Source organism: Psammomys obesus, unplaced genomic scaffold (assembly GCF_907164565.1).
Source record: "Psammomys obesus unplaced genomic scaffold, mPsaObe1.curated_primary_1811, whole genome shotgun sequence".
In the NCBI taxonomy this organism is placed as follows: domain Eukaryota; kingdom Metazoa; phylum Chordata; class Mammalia; order Rodentia; family Muridae; genus Psammomys; species Psammomys obesus.
The window spans coordinates 14,311,260-14,335,948 of record NW_026585895.1 but is presented as its reverse complement, the minus strand read 5'-3'; the positions used below and the strand labels follow the sequence as shown (position 1 = coordinate 14,335,948).

Here is a 24,689-nt window from a genome sequence, read left to right as displayed (position 1 = left end):
GTAAATCTGGTGTTACTATCAAAACATTAGATGAACGTCTTTGATATTAAATTAGCAATATTTTAATTATTGATCCATAGTTTTCAAAGGTCTACTTTAAAGCATTTAAAATATTTTGTCAGCTAATTAACTTTCCTTTGTTTTGAAAGATTGGCTTATTGCTTTATTTTGTTCTGTTTTTGAGATAGGGTATCATTACATAGTCCTGTCTAGTCTGGAACTTTCTGTGTAGGCCAGTTGGGCTGGAACTCATAGAGATGTGCCTGCTTCTGCCTCTTGAGATCTGGATTAATGACGTGCTTCACCACGCCCAGCCCTGTTTTGCTGTTCAAAGTTACAGTGTAATTTTGGTGTAAAAAGATGCTCTTCCCATGGAAGACATTCCTCATGTATATTTCAGTTTTAACAAAATTATTTAATAAAATCAACTTAGTGTTAAGAAGTGACCATATATTTTAACTACAGACAATGTACAACATTTCATGTAAATTATATTTGGTAAAGGGTAACATAATGTCATTAATATGCAAATCACGTTCATAGCAGCTGTGTGAACTTTGATTTAATTTTTTTTTTTTTCAAGATATGGTTTCTCTATGTAGCCCTGACTGTCCTGGATCTCTCTATAGGCTGTCCTCTAACTCAGAGATTCACCTGCCTTCAAAAGTGCTGGGATTAAAGGCATGCACCACTACCACTTGGCTTTGTTTAACATATTAATTACAGTATGCACATAACGTACAGTGTGCTGCTTTGACATCTTTACAGCTGTGATTGCATTGGCATTTAATACGTTATCACCATTACAAGTTCCAGAAAAATTTAATCAGCATAAAAGGAATGACTGTCAGTGGCTACTCACCATGTTCTCCTTTTAACATACATTGGATATTTTTAATATTGCTTTTGTGGGATTGACTATGGCTGTGAATTTATTCATGTATTTTGTAGACTTTAAAACCTAAACTTGTCAAATAGCCTAATTCAATCTCTTTGTAAAATAAATTTTAGGTTCTTTGATATGTGTAGGGGAAAGATTTTGGTAAGTTTAGGGTGTATGGGTGTATGTGTGTGGGGGAGAGATTTTGGTTAGTTTTTGTTACTTTAGGAAAACAACTATCAAGGGTCATGGTACTTTATTCCTTATTGTGTTCAAATAATACAAATATATTTTAACCTACAAATAGTTGCTTTGTTTTATATTTTAAATAATTAAACATATTTTTTCCTTATAGGGATAGTTATCATATAAACCTGAGAACCTAACAGGGAAGTAACTTGATATCTAGAAGGAATTAAATTTCAGTTAGTAGCACAAGTCCTTGTCTTGAATGTCTGCCTAATGTAGCTGTTGGGTCATTTTCAGAAAGGACAGTTGACCTTAGCTTTTAACCAGAGGTAGGAAAAACTTAAGTATGCTGAAATAGTTGATCCTGCAGATTTTGATCCAGTAGAAACAAACCCTAAAGCTGTGCTTTCAAACTAGCTAAGAAATTTAGATTTTCTTCATTAATAAATATTTTAGACTAGATTGAGGGGAAAAATCTGTATAAAATTTTATAATGTAGTTAGTGTTTCTTAAATCCTTCTTTAATATTGTTTAAAAGTCGTTTTGTGGACAAATTTAATAGCCAGATGCTGGTTTAGTACTGAGTTGTGATGTCATTGTCTTCTGTGGTCAAGAAACATTTTAAAAGTCACATTGCAAATCCGTGTGTCCACGAGCTCAGTGTGCACTGCGTGAAGCGCAAGTTAGAAGAAATGCTGCAGGACTCAGCTGCCTTCCTTCTGCAGTGGGGCTCTGGGGATGGAGCTCCAGTCAGTTTTGTTAGAAAGCACCTTTACTGGCTGAACACCGGCTGTATGCCATGTTGAAACACTGCTTTACAGGATACTAGAAATGCAACAATGAATAAAATGTGGGCTTTGCCAGGACACTGCACTATTAGACTTTCTGTTATCATTTAAGGATGAGGTAAACATAGAATGCAAAGACCCTAGAAAAAGAGTACACGTCTTTTCCTAAAAGCACCATGGAAGATATTTGTTTAAAAAAAAAAAGAAAAAGAAAGAAACTTACTACTTTTATGCGGAGTACTTTTCACCTCATGGAAATAATAAATTCTCTTACTTTTCCCTTTTATCATCTATAATTACTAATTATATGTCATCTGATCCTTTCCCCAAAAATACAGCCTATGAAAAATACGCTACATTCCATTTTCTGTTTGGTGAAGGGAAGAACCCAAATAGTTTAATGAGATTTTATTTGCCTTAATCATGATAGAACTAAGAGAAGATCCCAAAGTGCACCTCACACTTGATAAGGTAATCAGTGCCGGCCCCTTGAGTATACTTCAGGCAACTGGATTTTGTTTCTAATAAACTACCAACATTCCCAAAGAACATTATATAAAAGTGATCCCAACAGAAGTACTAAAGATTGAGCGAGAGTAATAGTGCTTTTGAGTTTCAAACATAGAAAATAAGCAATAATCTTGTAGAAAATAAGATCATCAGATTTTTGACACAGCCATTCCATCCTGAAAATGTTGACTAACTGTGTGATGGTTTGAATGAGAATGGACTCCCTCATGTATCTGTACAATGAGCAAAAACAGAGCTTTCCTCACTTACGTTGTTCATGCTGCATATTTGCTCATAGCAACAATACAAGCAATAGGATAAATAGAGCACATTATAATTTTATTAGTTACTCAAATGTTGAAAATCACATGTGCAGAGAAAGTTGTATGCATGTGAACTTTTCTTATGTTCGGTGTCTGCATCTCAAACAATCAGTGCTGTTCTTTTCCTGTTGTAGAGCACTTCACCTGCATTGTCAAAGTCCTCTTCACCCTGCTGTATACACAGGCTCTGGCAGCGCTTTCAGTTAAGGGCAGTGAAGAGGACCGGTCAGCCTGGAAACACATTGGAGCGCTTAAAAAGGTAGTCTCTTCCTTGAATTCTATCTCACATGTACATACCACACATACCACACACAGCACACACATACATAACACACACACATCTTCTAAAACTGTATGGAAAAATTTGGTTGTGTATATGTACATTTTCTTAATAGCTCCATAGTTCTTACCAGGTTTAAAAGTGTATTGAAGAATTCTGAGGATTTCTGGCCAGAGACTAGAAATCATTCTGTAATAAAGAAGAGCAGGAAGAAGTTGTCTTTTCAGTTAAAGAAGCAATAGGTTATCGTGGAATAAAAAGAGAGAGATTAGAAAAGTATAGCAGAGGTGATCAGTGAAGGCAATAATGGATGGGGAGGAGTTAAAAGGGGTCCAAAAACCATGGTAGTTACTGTGGTTGCGGTTTAAAGGAGTCACTTTGTTTAGCATAGGATCATAGTGAGCACATTTAAATGCTGGCTTTTTGTCCATTCTTAATTTACTAACTTGCAGTGTTCCAGCCTTTTCTTTTACGCATCCCTTTCCTTTTCTCATATTAGCCTGCCCACACTTCTCCACTGACATACTGTCACCTCTGTAGGCTATCAGTTCCTCTAGGACTAGACCAATTCTTGTATGTCCCTGCCACATGGTACATAGCAGTCTGTATTAGTTACTGTTTGATTACTATGAAGAGATACCATGACCAAGGCAGCTTATAAAAGAAAGCACTTAATTGGACCCTTGCATCTAGTTTTGGAGGTTAGTTCATGATGGTGATGGGAAGCATGGTAGAAGGCAGGCTGCCAGGTGTGGCACTAGAGCAGTAGCTGAAAACTTAAATCTTATTTGCAAGATAAAGTCAGAGAAACAGACTGGGCCTGGCTTTTGAAACCTCAAAGACCACCTTCAGTGATCCACCTCCTCGAGGAAGGCCACACTTCCTAATCCTTCCTAAACAGTCCTTTAGCTGGACAGGAGCGGCTTCCCCTTCTTTTCCCATGGGCACCAAGCCTGTCCACATTCTGTCCACATTCACACCTGGTTTCTCCTCCCAAGAAACAGACCCACAAACACAGCCAGATTGTATCTCCTTAATCCATTACACTCTTGCCAACAAATCCATAATTATGAAGCATTTCTATTACAAAATTATGAAATAGACCCCTGCAGAATATGTTAGCAACAAGCAGTATCTTTTAGAAGTGTGCTTTCACCTGGACCTGGCAGAGCAGGGCTGTGATCCCAGCTACTTGAGAGCTTGAGGCAAAAGGATTGCAAGTTCAAGGCCTGCCTTGCCTGTGGAGTGAGCCCAAGGCCAGCCTGAGCAATTAACCACTCTGCCTTAAAAACAAACAAACAAACAAACAAACAAACAAACAAAGCTGGGACCTGAGGAGACACTCAGTTTAAGGTGCTTAGACACAAGCATGAAGACCTGAGTCCATCCACTAAACCCATTAGAAGCAGGCATGGAGGCACATATCTTCTGATTTATTATACATTATTATTATAATTTATATGTTTATACTATTTTTAATACATCAGTGAGTAGAGATACATTTCTTTGTATTTTATTGAAATTTTAAAACTTATAATTTTTTCTTTTCTCATAAAAATGGAAGTGGTTATTAAGCTTCATTTATAGGCCATTTAATGGTCAGTGAACCCCTGACTTCCTCCTCTATATCCCAGTGTTTTTGTGGCCTAGTCAGCTTTTTATCATTGTGACAGAAGTAGATAATCAGCTTTCAAAGAGGAACTATTGAAGCTCACAGTTTCCTAGTCCACCACTCTTTTGTTTTCCCACTTAGGGCCTGTGGCAAGGTAGCACACTGGGGGAAGGCTGTGGTAGATGAAGCTGCTTCATGGTGTTTCTTTTGGGTGCGTGTGTGCATGTGTATGTGTGTGTCTTCATATATATCCATACATGTATGCTGCATTCTGTCTTTTAAAGACATACTGGAATAATTTTAACCACCTACTCAATTTTATTGTGAATCCAGAGTTAATCTGGATTTAGAAGGAAGGAAATTCACATATTTGAGAAATAATACAATTGCAATTTTACTACGCTAATGGGGATTATTTCCAGTGAACTTTCTTTTAATTTCTTGGTGCCCAATGTAAAACTGGTATTTTAATTTTTCCCAGAATACATGTGATGCAGAAAAGTCTTACGAAGTGCTGTTGAGCTTTGTTACAAGTGAGCTGTCTAAAGGGAAGTTATACAATGTGGAAGGGACGCAGGAGTGTGCGGTGGTAAGTCTGTTAAACTACACTGTATTGCCCCTATGGAGGAACTTTTGAGAAGCTGCATCTATTGCAGAGTGAATTCTTCCATTTTTCTTTTAAACTTTAGGTTAACCCTATTGCTTGGTCTCCTGAGTCCATGGAAAAATACATACAGGACTTCTGCTTACCTTTCCTCAGGATCAGCAGCCTTCTTCAGCACCACCTCTTTGGGGAAGATTTGCCAAGTTGCCAGGTATAATTTGGGGTAGAGAGTAGGGCCTTGTTACAGTAGGCAAGTTTCTAAATCATACTGGCGCATAGTAGAATCCCAGTGTCTCTTGACATGCAGAATGGCATATGAGGATATGTCGGGCTAGCTCAAAAGACTAGATATCTAAATATCACTATTTTGTATTTACTAGCATCTATACTATTTTTTTCTGATAACATTGGTAATTTTAGATGGATGAGCAGTTTTGGATCAGGTTAGTGCAAATTCAGGCCAATTACTTGAATAAGAATGTTGTTCATTTGGTTGGTATTTTTATCACAGGAATTATGTGCCTTTAATACTCTTTTACAGGTTCCATTGCTCAGAAGAGTGGCTGTTAGATGGTGTGGCAGGATATAGGTTTTAATGGCAATAAAATGTTTGCTTTTTAGCCAGTTGTGTTAAAAATTGGGTAACTGAATTACTGCAGGTTTAATCTAGTTCACAATACTGTGAGTCAGAAGGATAAGCAAGAGCAAAACAGGGCAGGAGACTGGAAGGGAAGTGAGCCAGAGTGTATTCATTGACTTGGTCCTGACATGGACTGCCAGCTCAAGGAATTTGATACAGAAATTGTAACTCACCATATTTGCAGTCTTTGAAGCCTTTAAATTATATTAGACTAAAATAGCTTTTCTGTTCATTCTGTCCTAACTCGTTGAATGTGCTGTTAAGTAGTTTGATAGTTTTGGTTTTTATCAAGTGCTGCAGAGTAACCTATGTGTCTGTTAACAAGTACTGTCTACTTATAGCTATAAGATGTCGATCAAATTTAAAACATTTAACCATGAGATATTTTCTTTCTTTCACTTCAGTTTTTCTTTCTCTCTTTATCGTTTTTTTTTCTTTTTTTTTTTTTTGAGGTTTTAACTTTAAAAGAATCTTATAGAAGGCTTGTTTTTTGACATGCAGAACATGAAGATTGCTCAAGAATAGTCAGCACTTCCCTTTACCAGTGTGTTTCAGCACACATGAGGCCACTAGCTGGGTTGTTCCTGGCCTTGCTACCTTATTGCTTCCGCTTTCATTTGTTTTGAGCAGATCATTCCCCCTCTAACTTAGAAGGCCTGGAGGAAGACTCTCTGGATCTGGGCATTGAAAGCCGGTGTGGCCTATGTATCAACATTCAGTGATACCATTTTTAGAGCACCAGATGTGTAGGAAGACCAAGAGAATATGCTGAATTGGGTGTATTTTGAAAGAGTCAGAAAGAGAGTAAAGCCAGTGCTGTCCATTTCTCCAGCTACATAAGTAATTTTACAAAGTTACTAGAGCTAATGAACAGGCTTAACAAAGTTTCAGGATGTAAGAAAAATGTTTTAAAATTTCTTATTTCTGTGCTTTAGAAATAATCTAAAAATGAATATAAGTCAGGTTTGGCAGTGCATGCCTTCAGTTTCAAGTACTCAGGAGGCAAGGGCAGACAAATCTGAGGTTTTAGGTCAACCTGTTTTACATGAGTTCCAGGCCAGGCAAGGATACATAGAAAGACCCTATCTCAAGAGGAATAGATATAAATAAAATGACATTAGAAAGTCATTTCATTGCATCATAGGGTGTGAAGTTACTAGAGAGTTAGAGTGCACCAGTGGGGCTGGTGCTGCCCTTCTGAGCATGCCCAACATACATCAAAAATCTGGAAACTCGGTAATAAAATTAAAACCCCAACATAACAATGAACAAAAATAGTAGACACTTTGGGAAAAGAATATATGTGAATGCCAACAAGTAAAAGAAAAGTGCTCGGTTAGCACAAGCTAACACAAGTTATGGTACCAACTTAGCACCACAAATGATAGTCAAGTATTGCCAAGGATTTGGAGTAGCCAGATCGCCATAACTGCTAGTAGAGATACAGAGTGGTACATTCAGTTTGGAAAAGATTTCTTAGTTTCTTAGGCATGTGTTTGTTTTACAATTCAGCCGTTCTGTTTATAGATGTCCACCAAAATTAACAAAGGCATGTACCTATGTGAAGACTTAAAAGCATATTTATAATAGCCTGATTCATGATAGTAAATACTGGTCCAGACATACAGGAATACACAAATAAAATTTAGCATGTCTATATAGTAGACTAAGCAATTGAAAGAAATAGCTAGTTGTCATGGCTCATACTGGTAGGATATGCCAAAAGGTAAAGGCAGGAAGACCATTGTGTTCCAGGCCAGCCTGGACTACACTTTGCCGTATGTAGTGGCTCACATCTCTACCCCACTTTTTGGGAGGTGTAGGCCAGCCTGCTCTACAGTGTGAGTTCTGGGCCAGCCTGGGCTGCATAGTGAGAGCCTGTCTCCAGAAAGGAAGAAAAAGCATGGAAAGCCGATACACATAATGCATGAATCTGAGAATTATTCTAAGTGAAAGGATACCAGATACAAAAGACTGTACTGTATGGTTCTATTTATATGGAGGGAAAAAAAAAAAAGCCAAAACTGTGATAGTAGAAAGCATATCAGTGGTTACCTGGTTGCCAAAGAGTATGGGCTGGAATTAACTGCATAGGGCACAAATGAATACTAGGAGTTAGAGAACTGTTGCAAAATTTTACTCCCATGGTGCATTATACGCACATATGAAATCACTGAGCTAAACCTGGAATGAGTGTATATCATGGTATAAAGTCATACTTTGGTAAAACAGCTTTGTAAAGTCAGTTCTTTGTTTAACTGGATAAAATGGAGGATCTGCAGTTTCAGCTTGCATATCATTGTGATGTTTCAGCTTAGTTTCTTCTTTGTGATAGAGTTTGGAATGTTGTACTTCATGTATAAAATTAACTCAGTTATAAAAGCTCACTATGTGCCAAGCACTGGGGGACCTGGTCTTAGAGGGAGGCAAAGTTTACTTTAAATTACCAGTTAATTTACATATATTTTATATATTATAGTTGTATATATTCATATTTATACAATATGTGTTTATATATAATATATATGCAGGAATTGAAATATGTACAAGGTATGGAAGGATTATTTGTTTTTGGAATGAAGCTGTGTGCTTTGGAGTATCATTCAGTACATCTTTGGGAAGATGGGATTTGAGCGGAATAGGAATTGACCCAGCAAACAAGGAAAAAGAGGTCCACTATCTTCCAATATAGTCTTGATGAAATAAAGAGGGTCTGGAAAATCTACATTGTGTTTCTGATACTGACAAACATCCTTGCAAGTAGCCTAGGGGCTGTGGTGTGGCTGGTGCAGGGTCTGGCCTGGTCCTTGTACTCAGTACACATCTCATGTGGTGGTGAATCCCAGTCCTTGGGAGGTAGATGCAAGAAGACTGGGCTTTTAAGGTCAAAGCTACTCAGGGGAGGGAAGCCTGGGGTACTTGAGACATTGTTTCAGCAACAAAATAAAAATTTTGAAGCCAGTCTGGTTTAGATAGTCCAGGCCAGCCAGGGTGACATAGTATGAGCTTGTCTCAAAAAGGGAGAAAACAAACAAACTTAAAGAATATATAAGTTGTTAATTCTAATTCCTCTAGTTCTATTAGTGAACAGAACCTCAGATCTGACAGATCATGCTACAGATTTAGAAAAAGCACAACACATATACACACACAGACCACATCACACCCTCAACCCCCCATCCAACCCCCACTTTAAAAAAAAATTCTTTCATGTGTATTGAGAACCCAAGAAAATTACTTAGCTCTTATTTCTGTGACTTTTGTGATTTTTGTTGTTCTCTCTACACTGGCAAGCAGTTCCCTTAGCCCCATTGCTGGGCCAGTGAGCAGAGCCTTTCAAGCCCTACCACTCAGCTCCACTCACTCTGGTTACTGAGACACAGACTTACTATTTAGAGTTCTAGCTGCCTTCAGACCCCTTCAAACTTGAACTTTCATATTCCTAGATTACAGGGGTGCCCATCATACCCAGCTCAACGTATATGCTTCTTAAACCCAAAATAGCTTTTTTGTTTTCTAAAGAGCTTTTATAGAGTTTCTAACTTTTGTAAACTATTCAGCATATATGTGACAACCGTATAATATAAGATGTTAGGACTTGTAGGAGTTAAATTTCAAAGAAAAATATTTGGAGGATACTTGGATAAAATATAAGAAAGAACCTTTTCTTTTTTTCTTTTTTTTTTTAAACTTCCATTACTTTCAGTTGCCTTAGTTTCCTACTGTCCAAAAGTAATTGGTGAGGATGACAGAATAACTTCAGAATTTTCTGTTTCGCGTCTAAAAGGAAGAAGAAGAATTTTCAGTTCTTGCCAGCTGCCTGGGACTTCTGCCAACTTTTTACCAAACAGATCACCCATTCATCAGTGCCTCATGTCTGGACTGGCCTGTTGCAGCATTTGACATTATAAGTCAGTGGTGTTTTGAGATAAGATCATTTACGGAGAGGCATGCAGAACAAGGAAAGGTACGTACAAAGAATAAACTGCTGTGGTGGCAATGTGCTCACAGAAAAATTCAAATTTTAGGTCATCAGTGGCAGCAGGTTTTAAACTGATAAAGTTTAAACTATTATAGAAATAATAGTTGAGTCAAAAGTAGTAAAAAAATAAAAACAGAAGTATGCTAGTTAAAAAAGTGTATTAGTTGTAACTTTTAGCTTATTAGTAGATTTTAATAAAATCATTTAAGCAACCATCATGTTGGAGGATAAAAATTAAAGTTAATAAGCTGTATTTTTTATTATCATTTATTACAATTTGTTCAATTTGTATCCCAGCTGTGGCCCCCTCCCTTGTCTCCTCCTAATCCCACCCTCCCTCCCTTTTCTTCTCCCATGCCCCTATCCTAGTCCACTGATAGGGGAGGTCCTCCTTACCTTCTATGTGACCATAGCCTATCAGGTCTCATCAGGACTGGTTGCATTGTCTTCCTCTGTGCTCCACCCAGGGGTAGGTGATCAGAGAGCCTGCCACTGAGTTCATGCCAGAGAAAGTGCCTGCTCCCCTTACTAGGGAACCCACTTGAAGACTGAGTCTATAGGCTACATCTGAGCGAGGTTTTTAGGTCCTCTCCATGCATTGTCCTTAGTTGGGGTATCATTCTCCTCAGGGGCCCCAGGGCTCTGGTTTTTTGTTTGTTTGTTTGTTTTGTTTTTTTTGGCTCTGTTGGTCTCCTTGTAGAGCTCCTGTCCCCTCCAGGTCTTTCTATCTCCCCCTTCTTTCATAAAATTCCATGCATTCTGCCCAAAGTTTGGCTATGAGTCTCAGCATCTGCTTCGATACCTCAATCAGTAGAGCTTTTCAGAGGCCCTCTGTGGTAGGCTTCTGTCCTGTTCCCTGTCTTCCCAATGTCTATCGCATTTGCCCTTCTGAATAAGGATCTGCCATCTTCCCTGGGGTCTTCCTTGTTATTTAGCTTCTTCAGGAATATAGGTTTTAGTGTGTTTATCCTATATTATATGTCTAATAGCCACTTATGAGTGAGTATATACCTTGTGTGTCTTTCTGCTACTGGGTTACCTCACTCAAGATGATCTTTTCTAGTTCCCACCATTTGCCTGCAAATTTCATGATTTCCTTGTTTTTAATAGCTGAGTAGTATTCCATTGTGTAAATGTACCACAATTTTTGTATCCATTCCTCCATTGAGGGACATCTAGGTTGTTTCCAGATTCTGGCTATTACGAATAGAGCTGCTATGAACATGGTTGAACAAATGTCCTTGTGTACTTGAGCATATTTGGGATATATGCCTAGGAGTGGTATAGCTGGATCTTGAGGTAGCACTATTCCTATTTGTCTGAGAAAGCACCAAATTGATTTCCAAAGTGGTTGTACAAGTTTACATTCCCACCAGCAGTGGAGAAGGGTTCCCCTTTCTCTACATCCTCTCTAGCATGTGTTGTCATTTGAGTGTCTGATCTTAACCATTCTGATGGGTTTAAGGTGAAATACCAGTATTGTTTTGATTTGCATCTCTCTGATGGCTAAGGATGTTGAATATTTCTTTAGGTGTTTTTCTGCCATTTGATATTCCTCTATTGAGAATTCTCTAAACCCCATTTTTTAATTGAATTACTTAGTTTGTTGGTGTTTAACTTCTTGAGTTCTATATATATTCTGGATATCAGCCCTCTGTCAGATATAGGGTTGGTGAAGATCTTTTCCCAATTTGTAGGCTGTAGTTTTGTTCTGACAGCAGTGTCCTTTGCTTTACAGAAGCTTTTCAGTTTCATGGGTTTATTGATTGTTGCTCTTAGAGCCTGTGCTGTTGGTGTTCTGTTCAGGAAGATGTCTCCTGTGCCAATAAGGTCAAGGCTCTTCCCTACTAATGTGTCTGGTCTTATGTTGAGGTTTTTGATCCACTTGGACTTTAGTTTTGTATAGGGTTATAAGTATGAATCTATTTGCATTTTTCTACATGTAGACATCCAGTTAGACCAGCGCCATTTGTTGAAGATGCTATCTTTTTTTCCATTGTATTGTTTTGGCTTCTTTGTCAAAAATCAAGTATCCGTAGGTTTATTTCTGGGTCTTCTATTTGATTACATCAATCCACCATTCTCTTTCTATGCTAGTACCATGCAGTTTTTATTACTATTGCTCTTAGTACTCCTTGAGATCAGGGATGGAGATCCCTCCAGATGATCTGTTATTATAAAGGATTGTTTTAGCAATTCTGGTTTTTTTGTTTTTCCATATGAAATTGAGAATTGTTCTTTCAAGTTTTGTAAAGAATTGTGTTGGTATTTTGTTGGGAATTGCTTTGAATCTGTAGATTGCTTTTGGCAGGATGGCCATTTTCACTATGTTAATCTACCAAGCCATGAGCATGGAAGATCTTTCCATCTTCTGATATCTTCTTCAGAGACCTGAAGTTTTTTTCATACAGGTATTTCACTTGCTTGGTTAGAGTTACACCAACGTACTTTATATTATTTGTGCCTATTGTAAAGGGTGTTGTTTCCCTTAATTTTTTTCTCAACCCTTTTGCCTTTTGTGGAGGGCTAGTGATTTTTTTTGAGTTCATTTTGTATCCGGCCACTTTGCTGAAGGTGAATAAACTATATTTTTACTTGTAGAACTATCTCATGTTTAAAAGTATTTGAAATGAGAACTAAGCATATGTCTTTAATGTTTAGATATGGGTTTGTGGCCTGAGAGTGGAGAGACAGGCAGCAGGGGCACTGCTTTTGCCATGGTTTCTAAACAGCCTTTCCCTGTAAAATTACTGTCCCTGAGAAATGGAGTGATATGATTAGAGCATTATTTCTTTACCAGGTTGTTTAGATGTGAAGACTTTAGACTTTTTCTGATTGTAAAAGTAAGAAAGGGACTAGTACAAGAGTTATTGGAAGCCAGAGGTGGTGGCACAGGCCTTTAATCCCAGAACTCAGGGAGGAAGAGGCAGGCAGATCTCTGTGAGTTCAAGGCCAGCCTGGTCTACAAAATGAGTCCAGGATAGCCAGGGCTACACACAGAATCTCTGGGGGTGGGGGTGGGGGTGGTGGGAGGACCTTAAAAAAAGTTATTTGAGAGAAATACACAACCTTGGTGCCAGATGCAGGTGACTTTCTGATCTAAGATGAAAATCATTGGCATCTTCTAGTTGTCATGGAAATGTGTTCCTGCTTTATGTCTTGTGGGCTGTCTGTGCATTCAGAAAGACTGGGCCTCACTTGGCAGTCAAGGGCCTTCATCATCTTGCTTGTGTTTCCATTGTTATTGTACCACTCATTTGCTGCCTTGCTTGATTTGACACAGAAGAGTGTGTAAATGTGCTGCAGACTTTGAAATGCCTGTAAGAGTTCCCATTGCTGCTGCTTCTGTCTCAAGCAGCTCTACTATTCTTCTGTTGAGTCTATTGTGTTTTGAAGCCTTGCCTCTTCCATCAAGATTGTTTGCTGGTCATTCTTTCTTTATAGTCCTAACATCCTCCATCTCTAGTGCTGAGTCACTGTCTCTAACTATTGCTGTCTTTATGGGCAAGAGTCAGCCTTATGTGATGAGCTCCGAATCCACAAGTGCCACTGAGCTCGACTTCTTTTATTCACATTTGTTTCTGTACTGTAGTGACAGTGTCACAGAACAAAAATTCTTATTTTTCTTTGAATTTCCCAATTCCTAGAAAGTGTTTCATAGGAATCAGTCCCTTAATAATGGAACAATAGTGTGACTGGAGTAACATCTAGAAGAAAAACATTACCAATACCTTTTTACAACTGCAGATAGTAAATAATGCTTGCTCTGCAGGAAGTGTTAGGTAACTTGGACTTTTTCATACGTAAGCAGGAAATTTATTCAAAGGGTTTTAGGCCAGAACTTACAGATACAAATAATCTCGATGACCTGAAGTATATGAACATTGCCTATTCTAGGAGGGAGAATTCATGTAAAGCATTAAAATAGGAATAATGACTTCTAGCTCTGACTTCTGCTAAAGATTCATTTATGTGTGACAGGTCAAGACCTGGTGTCAGAAAATGTTTAATTAACTATTTAATGTTTTTGCATGTTTGCAGATATATTTTCATGCATGTTCAGAGATACTGTTTTTCTCTTAAAATAACAACCATGTTTTAGGGTGCTTACTCAAAAGTTTTACATCTGCTAGAATTGAAATCTGTATGGAAATAAAGAATAATAATTGCTAAAGGACTTTTGTTTTTTATAAAATGGAAAAAGACAGATTTTAAAAAATAAGTCATATTCTTTATTTATCTTTACCCTAAAATAAAACTCCTTTTAAAAATTGAATATGCAGTGTTAGTATCCCATATATATAGGGCTGATGACTATTTTTGGATGTTTTAGGCCTTGCTTATCCAAGAGTCAAGATGGAAATTACCACACCTGCTACAGTTGCCTGAGAATTACAACACCATTTTTCAGTACTACCATAGAAAAACCTGCAGTGTCTGCACCAAGGTTCCTAAAGACCCCGCTGTGTGCCTCGTCTGTGGCACTTTTGTGTGTCTGAAAGGACTGTGCTGCAAGCAGCAAAGCTACTGTGAATGTGTGTTGGTAAGCAAACTGTGGAGTCGTAAAACCTGGCCTTGGGGAAACTAGACAGTGACACTTTCAGCTCTTCACAGTCTGTGAGCTAAATAGCACATTCGAGGCAAAACCCAGACTGTGTTTAAGAAGTAAAACCTTTCTTAAGTACAATTCAGTTCTTCCTTCCCTTGCCTACTTTTTAACATGCTGAAAACCAGCCTTCATTGATGCATTGCGGGTGCTAGCTAATTTCGGCGGGAGGCAAGCTGTTCGCTGTTTCCACGTGTGCTTACCCAAACTCTTCCTAATGTAGCAATGAGCTCTTGGGGCTGGGGTTGCAGGTGTAAATAGAGGAAACCTAATGTTTAAATTAATAATAGTTCCAGCTTACTTATTAATTGAGATATCCTTGATTTGTCTATAAAGGCCATTTGATCGAAAGTGCATTGTTATATTTTAATTTTTTAAAAGCATTCTCAGAATTGTGGTGCTGGAACAGGAATTTTCCTCTTAATCAATGCGTCAGTGATCATCATCATCCGAGGCCACCGCTTCTGCCTCTGGGGCTCTGTCTATCTGGATGCTCATGGGGAAGAGGACCGAGACCTCAGGTTAGCCCTGCTTGGGGGTGTCAGGTGTTTCCTGAAGCTCTAATGTGCCATACCTGGCTTTGCATTGATAACTTTTAAAATATTACAAAGTATGATAATTACTAATTTAAAAATAATAATAATTTTATTATTATTATTTTATTATAAAAATAATAATAGTTACTTCTAGCTTTGAGGTATTTTTTCTATCCAAAACACAGGCCACATAAAATAAAATGATGCTGTTATCTTCACTGCAGTGTATTAAGAAAGAAGCGCGTGAGAAGGGATTGTGTGGACTCTAATGCTGTTGCCCTTTCTCTGTGTTGCAGGCGAGGCAAGCCCCTGTACATCTGTGAGGAGCGGTACAGAGTTCTTGAGCAGCAGTGGGTTTCTCACACTTTCGACCACATCAATAAAAGATGGGGTCCTCATTACAATGGACTGTGACGTACACCTCAGCATTGCATATACTATTATTTTCACTGAGATTGATTTTATCAACAGTAAGCTTTAATTTAATCTGGGGGATTGATGTCTTTGCTGAGGGCTAAAGAGAAAACATACATTATGAAACCTTCCCAAAATTAGGTGCTTGGTAACCGCATCAATGGTATAATATTTTTTTCTCAAGTATCTGGACAACAAATAAGATAAATCATTCTTTAGTGGCCATTTTTTAAGTGCACAATTAATAAAAAGCACAACTTGCCCACAAAAATCATTCAGAAATGATTTTCCCTACAATGCCCTTATTGGCTGTTCACTGAGAGAGAGGATGTGATTTATTTGAAGTTCTACTGCTCTTTCTGTGTTTTAATTTGCATCTGCTAAACATAATGCATCTTTTTCTTTGTCATCCTTGTGTTGATTTGAGATTTTTGCTGTATGTAATTAGAAAAAATGTAAAACATGATTTATGTGAAATATTGTATAGTAAAAATTGGTCTAACAGTAGAACTTTTAAATTTTTTCTTATTGTGAGGAATCTGTTAAAAGTTTAAGCTTTGCTGAAAACTTAATTCATTCTCAGGAATTTCATAAATGCTTTCCCTGGGTAAATAATTGAACTAGCTGTAAAATAGATAGCTGCTGTTCGTATAGTACAGGCCCTGGGGGGAGGGGCAAGGCCTGTGTGTTTGGGGAGGGCTTTAAAAACAAAAATTTGTGGGCTTCAGGGTGTAGCTCAGTGGTAAAATGCTTAGCTAACATTCACAAAGCCTGAGTTTCCTCTTAAGCCCCACACCAAAAAAAAAAAAAAAAAAAATCAATTTACCATTTTAATTGAATGAATTATTAGAGTTGTTAGTGCCGAGTAGATGTTACAATAAAATCAAAAGGGTTAAGAACACGTACATGGCAGAGTTTTGATTCTGTGCATGCCCACCTTGTGTTACCAAGCACGCTCTGGAACTCTCCCAGCCGACTGAAGATGCTCGTCTGTGTTCTGCTCGTGCAGTGTAATCGCTGCTGTTCTGTATGGCCTCCTAAAGAGGAAAGGCTTAGAGGTACTGACCCTCAGGAATGAGCCATCCTTCTGCTTTAGACACTGCTCTGAAGAGCACCCCTTGTGTGCAGGGTTTTTAATTCTCAGTGGGAATGAGCGAGCTAAAATTCACTCAGTAAGAGGGAAAGAAGATGACAGAAAAGCATGTTTTATTGACACCAAGATTTTTTTTCCAGGTGATTCAATACTTTAATGATTATTTTACACATAGTACTATCAAGCAGTTCCTGGTACTTTGGATTTCCATGGCTTGTTTTATAAAATTACATTTTTACTTGTGGAAGTAAACTAAGAAACATTGAATGAAAAAAGTAACATCAGCCCCATGTTCCAAAATATCTTTGAATGACACGACATTACAGAATATGAAAATTAACATAAGATGATGGCTTTGCACCAAAATAAGGGAGACAGAGTAATATGCCCTTAGATCTGTTCAGAGTGTCAGAAGATTGCCTGGAGTGCTTTATGAAAATATGGGGGAATAATTTGCTATTTTTATATATATTTCCAAAACAGTGAACTAATTTTCTGTCAGGCTAGAATGGTTTGCTGTGGTAAACCGCTGTCCTCCAGCACCTGCTCTTTAAAGGACTGTGCTGTAAGTTCGCCCTGTTACCTTTCTGCATCGGTCATTATGAATACCAGACCATTTCTAAGTGTGGTTGAAGAGCAAAATGCTAATTACGTCTCTAGTGAATACTGTTACAGGATTCATGAACTTGAATAATTCTACAGTTTGGAACTCTGATGCTATATATACATGGTATAATGTATTCAGACTTTGATCACTACATATTTAAATGGAATGTTTATGGTGTGCATATGGATGTGAAGTGAAAATAATTAGCCTTAACTTTAAAATTTGGATATTTGATAGTGTTTATTTTGATATTGGTGAATTAGTCACCAGTAAATTTTAAAAAAAGCACTTGGTTGAAAATTGTACTTGAATACATACATGCATGCTGCTAAATTAGAACTTTCATTTCCCCTAACTTTTATAAGTCCCATTTATAAACCCACTTTTAAAATAACAGGTCCAAGTTAGAGTGATGTGTGTATATTATACAAAAAAAAATGTACTGGTGTGATCTTGTATGAATGATCATTTAAATACAGTACATTACTGTAGAAGCGAAATCAGCCTTTATAATTAAGCAGAAATTACATAAATAGGAATAATTGACATTGTAAGATATGTTAATAAAACCTACTCTCATTTGCTTTGTGCAAGATCCTTAAAATGTTGAATGTTTATGTCTTCTTTTCCAGTGGTGTTGACAATGACACATGTGAGTGCTGGTATAGTTAAGAATGCATTGCAGGGAGTCAGCGGTAGGCCTGTGCACTCTTTCCTCCTCCTGCAGGACCAGGTCCTGTTTCTTTTGTGTGGGCTCATGATCATCACACCTTTCCAGAGTGTCTGTGTTTGGGAGTAGAAGAATGATGCTCCCCTGACCCTGCTGTCTGCCGAGAGTTCCCACCGAGGATTGGAAACTGCTTCCTAAGCACATTTGTTTGAGTAGTCTGTGATGAGAACTGTCAGTTCACAGTTCTCATCAGGCCACCTGTGTTGTATAGCTCACCAGCTATTTATTCCGTTTATACATACTGGTATTTACTGATTTCTTGATCTATAAAAGATGCTGACCATAAGCACTGAAGGGGATGTCATCCAAGACCTTCCATACCACCTTTGGGACTGGAACTGCTCATTCTCAAATTCCTTTTCTTGGCTTTTTTTGAGTTCATGTTGGAAAACAACAAAATAAAGCACCAACAAAAACAGAACCCGTCGTTTTTACCACCAGAATCAACTCAGCAGAGTACATCTCCTGATAGACCTAGTCGTTAACAGCTGTGGAGAGGGGATGGATGAAGCCTGCCTCAGTCCTGTTCATGCCAGTGCTCTCCTCAGGCCTTCTAACTGGCTGGATTATAGCATTCTTTAATTCACAGTGATGCCTGGAATGGGCAGAATGTGAATCACAATCACTTCTCTGTTTGCAACACTTTAAAACTCCCAGTCACCATGAACTGAGGGATCTAATGAAGTCATTATTTAAAGAGCAGATTTTTTAAATTCATTTTTGTGTGTGTGTGTGTGTGTGTAGGTAGATATTTCTGTGTGTCGCGGGTAGCAGGTGTAGAAGGTGTAGCAGCATGCGTAAAGGGGTCAAAGGGCAACTTGACTCTCTAAATCTGTTCACCTTCATGGATTGCAAGGATCCAACTCAAGTCCTGAAGCTTCTCGATAGCCACCTCTACCCAGCGGTCCACCTCATTTTCTCTGAAAATCAGATTGAGCAGGAACTTTCGGTTTTCTTTTGAAAGTGAAAAAATAGCTGCAGTGTTGAAGGGTTTAAGGTTCATTTATTTAGTACATACTTACTGGACTCCTACTATGCAGTGTGATGAATGTTGGAAATACAGGTGGTCACTTCTCATAGTTTTGTGTGTGAAAAAGGCTAAAAATTGTGGGGTGTGCGCGCTGTGTGTATGTGTAAGAGAGAAGTAAAGGCTGTGTGTGTGAGAGAGGCTAAAGATTGTGTGTGTGTGTGTGTTTGGGGGAAGGAGAAGAAGGAAAGTGCTACTCTTAATCAGACTAAGGACATATGAATAGGTTAGGCACTAGGGATGCATACTGCATAGATGGATATTGTGGGAGTATGAAGAATCATTACAGACAGGTATCAGGTATATTTCAAAGGTCTAGACTTTTAAGAATGCCTGTAGCCGTGGGTTTGAGAGGGCTCGTCCTGACCCTGAGCATAGACCGTGGTTTTGAGAAGGTACGACCTAGACTATAGAAGAGTTTTATAATCCATTCTGATGGTTTAGTACTTTTATCAGAGTAATAGGTTGTTCTTGGGGCTTTACACAATTGAACATAGTATGATCAGATTTGTATTTTATGAGAGTTGGCTCAACTGTGGGAAAAACTAGAGTGGGAGGCTGGTGCCTTTACAGTCTAAATCGGCACTCAGCAAGGGAATGTGATGGGGACATAGGGATGTGGGCAGGGTCAGAAGAGACTCGACAGGACTCAGAGTGGCCAAGTAATACTTCCATGTGCCAGAGGCTCAGAGGAGTTAAGTGCTGGGGATTCCATGTTGAACAAGACAGAAAAGCCCTGTGTCTACTTCCTGTCTGTCAACAGGAAACTGGCAGCAAGTTAGAGGACTGGGAACCAGTGAACCCTTAGCATGGGGAGCTCACAGGTAGTCACAAGAAGAACTGGTGTTTAAGCTGAGAACTGAGGAGAGAGTAGAGGTGGACCGCTGACAGAGGGGTCAGGGTGCATTGTAAAGGGCTCAAATTTGGGTGATGTTGATTAACATCCAGCTGTTGATAAATGATGTATTTGAAGGTGAGGTGCTTTGTTAGCATTGTAAGATGCAGAGCTGGAAGGGGAAATCAGCAGCTGTAACCGACCTCAGCTAGAGAGCAGAGATGGTACCCATAATATCTCATTTAAAGGGTGGAGCTGAAGAACAGCAGATCAGAACTGGCATGTGAAGTCCTGGAAAGAAGGGGTACCTAGGGAAAGAACGCCACCTGCAAGCAACGAGGGAGAGTGAAGACAAGAGCCCAGAGGCTGTCACTGCATTTCTGTGATGGTAATTCATGCCATTGGTCACACCATTTTGGTCCGGGTAGAAAATTTAACTTTGGTAGCAAAACAATGAACTTTGAGAATAATATGGAGGCCAAGATTTATGCTAAGTACAAAGAGAAAGAGGAAGACAGAAGCTGCAGTAGAGACAAAACAGCACTTTAGCTAAGAATAGGGCATTTTGATGTCCTGATCCCTTTAATGTGATTTACTAATAACACACAGGGCCTCAATACGTACAAAGCTGACCACACAAACATGAGGACCTCAGTTCAGCTCCCCAGCACCCAGGAACATGTGGTCATAATCTCAGCCCTGAGGAGTCCGAGATGGAAGGATTGGGGTCTTGCTTGCCAGCTAGTCTAGCTGAATTGGGAAGCTCTAGGTTCAGAGAGAGAGAGAGATCCTGTCTCAAAAAATTAGGTAGAGGAGCCCATGAGATGGCTCAGTGGGTATAGGCACTGTCACTCAACAATGTAAGTCTAACTTACAATCCCCAGAATATACATAAAGCTGAGAACCAACCCCACAAAGTAGGCCTCTGACTTCCACATGAGTGTCATGGAGTACCTCACCCCCACCGGCTATAACAATAAAAATGTAAAGAGGTGGGGAGTGAGAGAGGAAGACAGCACATCAACCTCTGGCCTGTATGTGCACACACATGAACACACAAAGTTTATTTAATCATAACTTCAATCCTGTAGAACCATCAGTCTCTAATTGAAGTTTGCTCTACAGTACAAATTATCAGCACTATTGTTCTTAGAGTGCCAAGACTGAAAGAACTAAGAAAAAAATAACACAATGTGAATTTTGATGCCACACACAGGACAGCTGCATGTGAGTCTTTTTTTTTTTTTTTTTTTTGGTAGATGAGTACAGTATGTATATCTATGTACCAGAAGAGGGCCTCAGACCCCTGTATAAATGGTTGTGAGCCACCATGTGGTTGCTGGGAAATTGAACTCAGGACCTCTGGAAGAGCAGTCAGTGCTCTTAACCTCTGAGCCATCTCTCTAGCCCCCTGAATACAATGTGAAATCAAACAAAACCCCAAGAGGAAGGAGAATAGTGAAACTGCCAAAATTCAAATAAGGAATGATTAGTTAGCATTAAGCTAATGCCAGCTGATTTTGTTAATTGTGCTATAAATGTGAGTTCTGAGCGGAAGGGGAGGAAACTAAGGATATATAAGGAATCATACCATCTACGCAAGTCCTCTTCAAATCTAAAAAATTAAAGTGGGGAATTAAAAGGTGAAAAATGAGTGGGTCTCTGACTCTTGTGCCTGCTCCTGGGACTCTTCCTCTTGTTGGGTTGCTTCATTGCTTCATCTTTTTTTTTTTTTTTTTAATTTTGTCATATTTGGTTGTTTTCTCTTAGAGGCCTGTTCTTTTCAAATGACAGAAAGGAAGTAGAGATGGGGAGAATATGAGAGGAGTAGAGGTGGGGGAAACTAACTGGGATATATTGTATGAGAAAATAATCTTATTTTCAACAAAAGAAGATAATGGTGTAAGAAAAGATAATGAAAAAAATCAGACAAAAGGACCTGTTTATTGTTGGAATGAAAGAATGCCTGAGTTTGTACTAAAAGTGCGTACAGAATACCAGGAAAATTGGCCTTCAACATCAAGTTACTCACTGTTCTCCTGAAACACTGTGACCAAAGTAGCCTATAAAACAAAGCATTCAGTGGGGGGCTTGCTTCCATTTTCAGGGGGCTGGCCCATGGCCAGCATGGCAGGGACATGGCAGCGGAGCAGTAGCTGATAAGCAGTAGCTTACTCACAGAAGGCAGAGAGAAGCCCCCTCACGAGGTACCCCCTTGTTCTTCCCAAACAGCTCCGCCCACTGGGAACCAGGTGTTCTCATTGAAACCACCACAGTTATCCTTGAAAAACTGACCGTAAAGGTAAAAGCTGTCAGGGCCCACAATCCAGTGAAGAGAATTATCAGCTGGTGTTAGGCCTTTCACAACGTAAGAAGCAAGACAAAACTGAGTAGAATTAGCAACTCAAACTTCTCAGCTTTTCTTTAAAGTCATGCCGAGCTCCACATACCTAGATCATAGAAATCAGTTGTAAGCATGGAAAAAAACCAGCCAAAGGGCCCGATAGAGGCCTTAGTGGTGCGGCTCAGACTGGGCTTTCCCGGCAGTCACACATCCTTGGGTTCCACCCCTAGCATAGCATACAGTGAAGTCCTTTGGGATTTCAGTGGCTAGTGAGGCCCAACAAGGCTGAAGTTTCTCTTCCTAAGAGGATTGCTGACTGAAAACAAAAGGGCAGGGAGCCCTAAATTCCCTATCCAAGCAACAACCACGGTAATAATGCCTGATAGAGTCGAAGCGCTAATTACACTATAGCCCAAGAACAAAGGTGCTGGAAAAAGAAAAGTCCTCTGGAGGGTGAGGACATCATCTAAATTCTTGAGTTATTTCTGAAAGAATTGTTTGGTTGTGTATGAACCCAGGGCCTTACATACAAATACTCTACCATTGATCTACGCAGCTCTGGAAGTGTTTCAAATAAAGTTAAGGAATACAATGAGACAATGTGCATAATAAGCCAGGATCCATAGAAAAGTAACAGATCACAGGAATTCAAGATGTTGGAGTTATTAGGCAACTGGGATACTATTTTTTTTTTTTATTTGAGAACCAAGAAGAAATCCTGTTTACTAAAATATATAACCAAAATTTGGAACTCAGTAGATATGAGTAATACCCACTGAGAAGTGAGTGACTAAGGAAGAACTTACCCGGATTGTGAAGTAGAAGTAACAGTCCTAGTAGAAGAGGGCACAGAAGATAGAAATTTAGTTAAAAAGTAAGAGACGTAGCAGGCAGGAGCTGTCAAATGCTGGTAACGAGGGCCCTAGAGACTGAGGTGAGGCAGTTGAAGTGACAAGGATGAAGGGGTGAGAGAGGGAGAGTTTCCCCGACGTGAGGAATGAAACGAGCAGCGGTGACCCACAGACTCCCAAAACACAGCAGGTCCCCAGCAGGCGGAATAAGAAAGTGCTGTGCTTCGATGCACCACGAACAGTTGAAACAACCAACCAACCGGGCTGCCCTGTGGGACACGGCGGGTTCCCGCGAACACTGCTCAGTAACACAAACAGCAAGAAGGCCGCAGGGAAACCCAGTGCTGAAAGAACTCGGAACTAGAGATTCGATGACCAACATTCCAGAGTGAAGACAGAGATGACAGGAAGATCTGAAAGCAGTTCTCCAAGCAGAGGGAAAAGGAGGCTGGTAAGAGGTCGAGTTCTAGCAAGACACAAAGCAGAGCCATGGTAAATGCAACCAAATGAACAATTCCTACCCCAAATTATCAAAATGTATTATGTGGCATTTCGGCGTACGTAAGTGTAAATGGCCAAGGTAAACAGAACACTCTAGGTTTTGTTTTTTTTTTTTGTTGTTGTTGTTTGTTTTTGTTTTCCTGCTCACAAGGATGGCTTCAGTTACACTGTTGGAAAGCAGTAAGTGTTGAGAAGGATTTGGAGCAATTGAAAGCCTCCTATGTTACTAGCGGTATATAAAATGATTCCTTCAGCCGGGTTTCGGCTTGTGTCCCAGCACCTGGAAGGAAGAGGCAGAGGGATCAGAGACTCAGGACCACCTTCCCGAGCATTGCAAGCTTGAGGCCAGCTGGGTTATACAAAGTTCCATCTCAAAGATCCATTCATTGACAGTTTCTCCACAAGTTAAACATACAATTGCCTGTTACACAGCGATTAGCCCACCTACATGCGTGAGAGAAGAGAAAGTGTGTTCAGATGTTTCCAGCAGCATCATTCACAAAAGTGAAAAATGTCCAGGCCTTGATGGATGGATCAACAAAAGTGCCATGTCCATGGGGACCGATGCATGTTATGACGCGGATGAACCTTGAAGATAGGCTAATTGAAATAAATCAGTCACATGAGTTATTTAAAAATCTGTTTCTGTGATGTGTCCCATATAGACAAATCTATGTGGAAACGCGAGGTTGGTGGCTGACAAGGAGTTGGAAAGTAAGAAAGGGGAGTGATTGCCAATGGTGATGAAGTTTCCTTTAAGGAAGATAAAATATTCTAGAATCATCGCTGACAGTTGTAAAGCCGTGTGAACCTCAGAAAAACCACTTAACTATACTTTTAAGAGGAGGAATTTTGTGCTGTGTGAATTACATCTAAAAAGTCATATATTCTTAAAGTAAACGTTTTACAGTTTCTTTATCATGTATTTTTTACAGGTTCTGCCACTGTTGTTATGATTGGAAAAATACAAGCACAAGGGCTGGAGAGGTGGCTCAGAGGTTAAGAGCACTGGCTGCTCTTCCAAAGGTCCTGAGTTCAATTCCCAGCAACCACATGGTGGCTCACAACCATTTGTAATGAGATCTGGTGCCCTCTTCTGGCCTGCAGGTGTACATGCAGGCAGAACACTGTATACATGATAAATCTTACACACACACACACACACACACACACACACACGAACCTCGTGTGTGGTGATAGAGATGATACTTTGTACTGATGACGCTGTGAGAATGGGCTTAGTGTGTTAAGATGCAGTTAGGTCAGGAAAGCTGGTTCCTCTGAAATGCTGAACATACATACACACCACAAACACCCACACACACAAATACACCATA

The 24,689-nt window shown here is 39.3% G+C and overlaps 1 protein-coding gene across 1 annotated transcript in view; it reads left to right on the top strand.

Annotated features, from left to right (window-relative positions):
• Positions 1 to 18,496, top strand: part of Ubr3 (ubiquitin protein ligase E3 component n-recognin 3) — a 128,909-nt gene extending 110,413 nt beyond the window's left edge. The window contains exons 33-39 of the mRNA XM_055599958.1: positions 2,825 to 2,949; positions 5,064 to 5,171; positions 5,272 to 5,397; positions 9,614 to 9,793; positions 14,142 to 14,351; positions 14,796 to 14,935; positions 15,247 to 18,496. Coding sequence (XP_055455933.1) covers positions 2,825 to 2,949; positions 5,064 to 5,171; positions 5,272 to 5,397; positions 9,614 to 9,793; positions 14,142 to 14,351; positions 14,796 to 14,935; positions 15,247 to 15,364 — 1,007 coding nt within the window. The 3' untranslated portion in view covers positions 15,365 to 18,496. The remainder of the gene's footprint in view (positions 1 to 2,824; positions 2,950 to 5,063; positions 5,172 to 5,271; positions 5,398 to 9,613; positions 9,794 to 14,141; positions 14,352 to 14,795; positions 14,936 to 15,246) is intronic.
• The last annotated feature ends 6,193 nt before the right edge of the window (positions 18,497 to 24,689 follow it).